We start from the raw sequence: 8,389 nt of genomic DNA, 5'->3' as shown, positions 1-8,389 counted from the left end.
GCGGATCATGCTATTGGACAGAAGTTTATCCACCTCTTTCTCTAAGGCCTCGGCTTTCACCGAGTCGAGCGGGCGTCTTTTTTGCTGTACAGGGGGCATGTCCGGGTTGACGTTGAGTACATGGGTGATGACATGAGGGCTGATGCCGGTCATGTCTTCTTGGCGCCATGCAAAAATGTCGATGGCGCCCTTCAGTGTTTTTATTATTTTATCTTTTTCCTCCGGATCTAGGCTTCTCCCTATCCGGAGTACTTTGGTGGAGTCGTCGTCGCACACTGGTATCTCTTCGACGTCCTCCATTGGTTCTACGACCCTTTCGGATCCTATGCGAGGATCCAGCTCGTCTTCTTCAGCCTTCTCTACTTCAGGGGGCCCCCGGACCATGAGCACTGGCAAGTGGGTGGCAACGTTGTAACATTGCCTGGCCTCTCCTTGATTTCCCCTCACCGTTCTGACTCCGGCTTCCTGGGTAGGGAACTTTAGGCATAGGTGTCGGATTGAAGTTATTGCACCAAAGTCGACGAGGGCCGGTCGGCCTAAGATTGCATTGTAGGCTGTTGGACAGTCTACCACCACGAAGGTGCAATACTTGAACGTGCTCTGGGGGGTATCCGGGCACAAGGTAACTGGGAGCCTGACTTTTCCCATCGGGATTAGCGTTGTCCCGTTAAACCCTGTGAGCTGCGACCCGCTAGGAGAGAGGTCCCGGTCGGTCAACCCTATCGCAGTGAAGGCTCCTTTGAAGAGCAAGTTCACGGAACTTCCATTGTCAATCAGGACCCTAGCCACCACTTTATTTGCAATGGGGGTCTCTATGACCAGCGGGTCGTGATGAGGAAAACGCACTGTCTTGGCGTCTTCTTCCGTGAACGTTATGGGCTGGTCCATTAGCCGAGGCCTTTGAGCTGGGAGTTGAGTGACCTCCCACACCTCACTGTGTCTTGCGGCCTCGGCATATCTCTTCCGCTCCTTTCGAGTGTTTCCTCCGATATGGGGACCTCCGGAGATCATGGCTACCCGTCCATTAGGCCGGGGTGGTAGTCCGGGTATATGCTGGGCGTCACCTGCGGGAGCAGCTGGAGGCAATACTCCTGCTGTACCCCCTGGTGTTCCCGAAGGCATGCCCCCTGCCACCTGCCCCGGGTTAAGGTGGGGTAACCTATTTTTGATCCACTCATAGAGGTGGCCCAAACGGATCAGGTTCTCAATCTCATCTTTGAGATTTTTACACTCGTTGGTGCTGTGGCCAATGTCGTTGTGGTACTCGCACCTTTTACTCGGATCTCTCCGGGAGCTGTCTCTGTACAATGGCTGGGGTCTCCGGTAGTGCGTATTCTGCCTTGTGGCAAAATAGACACGTTCCTGAGAGTCCGTGAGCTCTGTGTACTGGGTGTATTGGGGTGTGTACCCCTTCTTTTGGCGCTTCTCTCCCGTTCGGGTGCTGCCCTTGGAAGACCTTTTGCTTCTCGACCCTTGGGTAGGGCCTGTTAAGCTAGCGGTTGGGGCAGCCTGTGAAGGAGCCCGTCCATTCACCCCGGACGGGTTGCCGTAATGGGAAGATGCCGGGGGCAAAGCTTGGCCCCGTCGTATCCGGAGTAGCGAAACCGTATGCCACTTATCGGAGGGGTCGCGGTCGGGACAAGACCCGAGGCGATACTCCCGGCATGTATCCCGCTATCCCGTGGGATAATAGCCTCCGTAAGCCACGATCCTGGGCTTTTCGAGGTTAATATATTTTTGGACTCGCTTCGGAAGTCCCGAAGGCTAGCGGCGCCTTCGTCGTAATTCGTTCCTGAAGGGAGTCCCGGTGCGGATTCCAGCTTGGAGAAGCGCAAGCTGTTGTCCGTCGTCGACCTTCTTGGTCTTCGAGGCTTCCTCTCGGAACCTCTTGATGTAATTCTTCAAGGTCTCGGTGGGTAGTTGCTTGATGTTGGTCAAGGCACTAACCTCCAAGTTGACCTTCCTGGCGGCGACAAATTGTCTCCGGAAGTTGGTTTGGAGTTTGTTCCAACATCCCACCGATCCTGGTTCCAATTTCTTGAACCATTCCTCTGCCTATCCGCTCAGAGTGAGGGGGAAGCATAGGCATTTGGCGTCGTTGCTGACCCGCATGACTGTCATGACTCGGTTGAATCGTGACAAGTGATCACTGGGGTCGGAGTTCCCAGTATATGCCGCCATCTCGGGCATTTTGAAGTTTTTAGGGAGCTCCGCCTCCAGGATATGCTTGGCACAAGGCTCCCGGTCCTCACTGTCCGAGTCAGAGTCATCTCCCTTCTGCCTCCGGGAGACTCGGGCAATATCTTTTCGAAGGATGGCAAGCTCTGCCATAATTCCTTCGTTTACAGTACCCGAGGAGACTACGGGCCTGTATCTTTTTTGGTCAAGGTGATCCCGGAGGTCACCTTGATTCCCATTGATTTGATTTCTCAGATCAACGGGTGGACATCTCTGTCCCCCTCTTCCTCTACCCCCTGGTTCCTGGTGCACGGAAACGCTTTTCCGGTCCCCTCGATCCTGAGGGCCAAGACTCCCTCTTTGGGGCTTGCCCCTCTGCGGACCTTTCCCTTTAGGGAAATCTGAGCGGACCTTTCGCGGATCCTGCGCCTTTTTCTTTCGACCAGGGGCAGAAGTAGGGTTTTTTGCTTGGTTTTCCTCAGCAGGGTGCCTTATAGGGCTAGGTTCCCTAGGCCTTTGCTGCTGGGAATTAGGCGAAGACGTCGCTGGCTCCCCGTCGAGTCCAGCGGCCATCGCCTTGGGATGCACGTGAATGCCAGCTGCCTCCATGGCTTTCTGCATGGCTAGCATCACCTCATGCATCTTTTGATTTTGCACTTTCTGAGCTTCGATCTCAGCTTCGTGATCGATAGCTTTTTGTCTGAGGAGCACCAGCTCTTGGTAGCTTCCATCATCGTAAGCGTACTCGTCGAGGTGTTCCTCGTGGTTTTCATCTGGAACTTCTTCCTCAGACTCCTCTGCTGCCCTTGAGGCTACATCTTCCTCATTGGGATCTTGAGCGTCTTCTAGAGGGCGAGGATGACGTGTAGCTCTTGTCTCCACCATTATCGTGAAGTTAAATGCCTGTTGTGAAGCAGCTTTCCTCAGCTCTCAATGAAAGCACCAAAATGTTGACCGAGGTTTTCGGCAACTGTTAAAATATAAATATAATGATGAGCTGTAAGAAAGTGAGATGAAGACTTTTTACGTGGTTGGGGCGTTAATGAGCCTTAGTCCACGAGCCACTGCTATTAATGGATGTATTTAATACAGATTCTACACTTGAGAGAATGTTTTTCTCTTAAATACAGAGAATGTTCTTGGTGAGTTTTTTCTCTTCTTGCTCTTTTGCAACCAAGATCCTCTCCCCCTCTTAAATGAGCTTTGAGGGGGTATTTATAGTGTTTTGGTGGGGTAATCCCTAGAATTGTTCTTACACATGTATCTGTAAGTATCCATAAAGTTGGGCATTTCCGATGAATATACCATGGGTGATGCATGGTCAAATCCCTAGGTGCTGTAGGGCTTTTATGGAGAATGCCCTTTTTATCTTATGATTGACGTGACTCTTCGCAGAGTAGCCGTCGCTAGACTTAAATGATCATTCTTGTGTATTTCTTGTTTGGGGGTTGTGCTTAGTCGGACTTTATTGCGTGTTACAGTCCCAACACGCTTCCTCCCATGCAGCATTAAATGCGACTTGATTTCTCGGGAGAGACCTGACACATCCCGGAGTGCCTTTATGCTATGCTCGCTTCCGGGAGTACCTTGTACTCCGGGTATATCCTCCGGGACCCATGTGAATAACGCTTCCTGGTGTCATAAAAAGACTTAGCAAATCTTTCCAAGTTATTTGATCCACGTGTCCCCTCTTGACTGGTCCACGTATTTTGGGCGAATTTTGGAGCAACAACATTAGTGCAAAAATATATTAAGGGTGTGTTTGCAAAACCACAATGTAATTGGAGGTAATTATACAATTTGACATGTTTGTCTGACCATGTAATTACACTGTAACTGTGTAATTAGAAGTAATTGAGGGGTTCCAATTACACTCTCAAATTCTCATAGCCCCCATGAGAATTGAATGTAATTACACTGTGTAATTACTAAAATTTTTCCATATTAAACATTAGCTACTAAAAATATTATTTTCCATGTAATTACTAACTATTTTGCCAAACAAGATATTAGGATTTTATATGTAATTACCACTTTATATCCAAACACATCTTGCATTTTAAAATATAGTTTAATTACTAAATATGTAATTACCACCCTAATAATTACCCTACCCAGTAATTACACAATTACTTTTCTAACACACCGTAAATGTAAAATTATTTAATTTCTTTTTTTATTTGTACAGAATAGTCTCTCGTTCATTTAGCAAAAAAAAAAAAAAAAAACACTCTGATTCATAAATGTGTGTATCTCAACAGGATTAGATGATTTGGTTGTTCTTTAAAGCACTCTGTCTTCTGTACTTTATTTTGGCAAATTCCTAAATACTCATGATAGATTCTTTATTTCTTTCTTGCTTCTTCTTTTGTGAATAAGACAATGCATAAGAAAATTCAAAGTTAATAAAAATATATGGTTAAACTTATCATAAAAATATAATACTTTCTCAACAAGAAAAAAGAACAAAACAAGAAATATAATACAATGTGCTTACCTTTAATATACCTAAGTAAAAAATAATACTCTAAACTTGACAAAAAAAAAAAAAAATAATATACCTAATTTAGCAAGAAAAACATAAGAGGCTATTGGTGAAGTAATATTCCTTTCTTTTAATACAAAATTAATTTATGATTTAGTTTTGATTTTGATTTATTAAAAAATTGAGGTGGTTGTTAATAAAAAGGTATGAAATTGAGATTCTGAGTTGTCATGAGTCATGAGTGAGACGGGTATGGTTCGCTTTTCCAACGCGGGATTTTTGGCTTTTCCGTTTTCCTTTTGATTCATATACGTGACACACCTCTCTCTCTCCCCTCTTTCTCTCTCTCCCTTTTGATCTTCTCTAGGCTGTTCTCAGAACTCACAGCTCACAATTCAGATTCCTGCAAACACCATTTCTGTTTTCAAAATCCTACTTTTCTTTTTCTTAATTCAATTTTCTCAGAACAAAGTAAGTATTTTATTCCTTGTAATCATTTTTGCACTATTTCATCTACTAGTATTTTATTTTTAGTTCATGATTATGGGTTCTAATTCTAAAAACAGGGTCTTATTATAATTATATTACGAGTAGTATTAAAAGACACATGTGACATGGCTACTGTTCTGGCAGTTTGTGAATTCTGTCGATAAATTCGAGGTTTTTAAAATCAGTATATATTTTTTTCTGAGTTTTTTCTTTTTGGGGTATGCAGATTTTAAAAGTTTATGAAAGCTTTGGCATCAGACTCTCTTTGTATAACAATTCTTGCCCATAAATACCAGAGATTTTTAAGGTACACAATATTTGTTGTACACATAGATACATAATTATATAACGTTTATATATATTTTGCCAAATGTCATGAATGTATGTAATACTAATTAATTGTTATTATTTTTTGCATGTTTCAGATTTGGTTGATAAATTCTTGAAATGGGATGTAAGGCATTGAATTTATGGAGCTGCTACTTGAATTCAATTACATCCAAATGTGTTTTCTTAGCTGCATTGGCGCTGGTGATCAGAGCAGTTTTCTTTCCTCCAGTCACTACAATAATCGGTAGCTCTTCAGCGGAACCAAACGACATCGTTTTCATCCCCAACCTTTCTCTGTCCTTAAACGACAATATTGGAATCAGAAACGACAAGTTTCTGGAGGTTCCACAGATAGTGTGGGGACTAAATAATCAAAAGATAGCTTTGGCCAGATCTTGTCTCACAGCAAGAATGCTAAACAGGACTCTTCTCATGCCAAGCTTAAGTGCTTCTCTGTTCTACAAAGAAGTAGAGCTTTTGAAACCAATTTCCTTCGACAAAGTTTTTCAGTTGGACAGGTTTAATTCTCACTGTAGAGGCTTTGTTCAGATTAGTAAGTATTCTGATGTTTCGAACCGGACCGGGGTTTTCGAGCTCCGAAAGGGAAGTGGAAGAAGGTGGACAATGGAGAGAGATTTAGAGCAGCTGAAGCAGAGTTTGGAGAACCCAATTGATGATTATGAAGTTATTAGAATAGTTGGGAAGAACCCTTTTCTGTGGCATGATCACTGGGCTGTTAAGGAATATGCTAAGGTCTTTGAGTGCTTAGCTTTGGTTGATGAGATTATGGCTGAAGCTGATAAAGTAGTGTCGAAGATTAGAGATATGGGAAGGAAAGATGACCCTGCAAATGACATAGACAAGGCTAAGCCTTTTCCTTATGTTGCTGTGCATATGAGAGTTGAGAAAGATTGGATGATTCACTGTAAGAATCTAGAGAAGAAAATGAACATAACTCAGATATGTAGTAGCAAGGAAGAGATTATGAAGAGAGTTAGCAATGTTATTGGCTTGAAAACAACACCAACTGTTGTTTATCTAGCTGTTGCAGATGAACTGCTTGAAGATTCATCTCTACTGTTTGGTTGGAGAGAAAATCTGCTTCCTTTTGAGAAGAAAAAACTTGGGGTTGATGGGATTTACAAGAAGTATCCGTATCTGATTCAGTCTGCAATCGACTATGAAGTTTGTTTGAGAGCTGATGTGTTTTTGGGCAATAGTTTTTCCACATTTTCCAGTCTTATTGCTCTTGAGAGAACTCAAAAAATGTTTAGATTGGGATTTGAAGGCTCTTGTGAAGGTAAAAAAGATTTGAGGTGGCCTTCCTATGCATATAATATTTTAGATGATTCAAAGGGCCCTCGAAAATGGATGACAAATATGTCAGACACAAGCCTCAAAGCAATTAGCTATGGTTCTAAGGATGTTTCTTGCTGAAACTTTTCTTTGTTGAGAAACTTGTTGGTATAGTCAACACAATTCTTTTTGTGTAAAGATAAGTTAATAGAAACAATAGTATTCGTTACTTATTTAGGTACAGTTGATTCTTTTCTTCTTTTCCCATTGTACTAATTTTATTTTCCTTTTTATCTTGTACATTCTTTTAATGTATGTAATATGAGTTCTGATCACTTACCACTGCAATTCACATTAAATATTATGGAATGTTCTTGTAGAGCTTTAATGGCAAAGATATGATTAAGGGGAGTTTTTGCTTGATAACCCATGTAGAAGATTTTTAGTTGTGCTAAGATTAGTAAGTTTCGTCCAGTTTGAACAATTGATTATATGATTGTGATGTGTGCCACGCAAATACCCTTGATTGAAAGGATGTGAGAATCAGTTTTTGTTTTGATCGGATTGGAATGAGATTTTCAAGGAATATAATTCTTGGCTTCTTCTATAGTAAAAATTACAAGTGACTCATCCTCTATTTGTTGTGGGGCTTTTGGATTCATTGAGTTGGTACTGTCAATAATTGAATTGATCAAATTTAAGATAATGGGATCTTCTACACTGTTTCTGGTTAGTTCTACACATCATATGCACATACATGCATGTACATAGACAATACACCTCATGTTTTTTTTTTCTTCTTTAATATATTTTCCAGCGTTAGATTTTGACTTTTTTTTTTCTTTATTAGTTCTTGCTTATGGCATTTTTTTATTATTATTTATAGTACTGTACCATCGTCAGCTTAAGATAAGACCTCAAATGAGGTTTTTGTACTTTATTGGCTGTAATTTAACCCCATTTTTTGTTCTTTGTAGACAAAGACACTCTCTCTAGCTTGTCAAATAGTATTATTTGAGTATTGAAATTTATTCACATTGTACCAAGTTAGTACATTAAAGAATTATAATACCATGGCAATGTTATCAAAACAAAATTGAACTCACAATTATTTGTGAAATTGTTTTTGCACAAAAATTCTCTTTTATTCTTTATTAAATTAATATTTTATTCTGAAGACATTAAATAATCTTATGGCACAGTGCAGCCATAGCATAAGAAAAGCTGCCCTGAGACATCACCTTTGTTATGTGAAAAGAAAGCAATCAAGGTACTAAGTTGTGTTGTAGGGTTTGCCTTTTGGCCCTACATGTCTAGTAATTGGAGGATTGATGAAATTCTTCTACACCACGTTTTGCTCAATCTTAACTTTCTTTATCTGTACTTCACCTTTCCAATAATAAAAGGAAATTATATTCTTATGTCATTTTTGATCCATTATGACTCACCTACTTCCTAATTGAATTTAAAATAAAAAATTAAAAGTGTTATTGTAGCGTGTTACTAATCTCAATCAAGTTAATCCCATTTGGTGAATGGTGTGTTTTTTACTTTTCCAACTAAAAGAAAAAAGTCATTATATATTTCCTCTTTTTATGAATTTTTATCTTT

At 41.2% G+C, this 8,389-nt stretch overlaps 1 protein-coding gene across 1 annotated transcript; it reads left to right on the top strand.

Annotated features, from left to right (window-relative positions):
* The first annotated feature begins 4,800 nt into the window (after positions 1-4,800).
* On the top strand, positions 4,801-7,137 carry LOC115696887 (O-fucosyltransferase 23). Its single transcript, XM_030623775.2, has 3 exons — positions 4,801-5,134; positions 5,379-5,459; positions 5,578-7,137. Exon 3 carries the CDS (start codon positions 5,600-5,602, stop codon positions 6,917-6,919), a length of 1,320 nt encoding a protein of 439 aa, XP_030479635.1. The 5' UTR covers positions 4,801-5,134; positions 5,379-5,459; positions 5,578-5,599; the 3' UTR covers positions 6,920-7,137.
* Positions 7,138-8,389: the final 1,252 nt, after the last annotated feature.

Source organism: Cannabis sativa, chromosome 7 (genome assembly GCF_029168945.1).
Source record: "Cannabis sativa cultivar Pink pepper isolate KNU-18-1 chromosome 7, ASM2916894v1, whole genome shotgun sequence".
Lineage (NCBI taxonomy): Eukaryota > Viridiplantae > Streptophyta > Magnoliopsida > Rosales > Cannabaceae > Cannabis > Cannabis sativa.
Note: the sequence above shows the minus strand (reverse complement) of the source record. Positions and strands in the feature narration are given on the sequence as shown.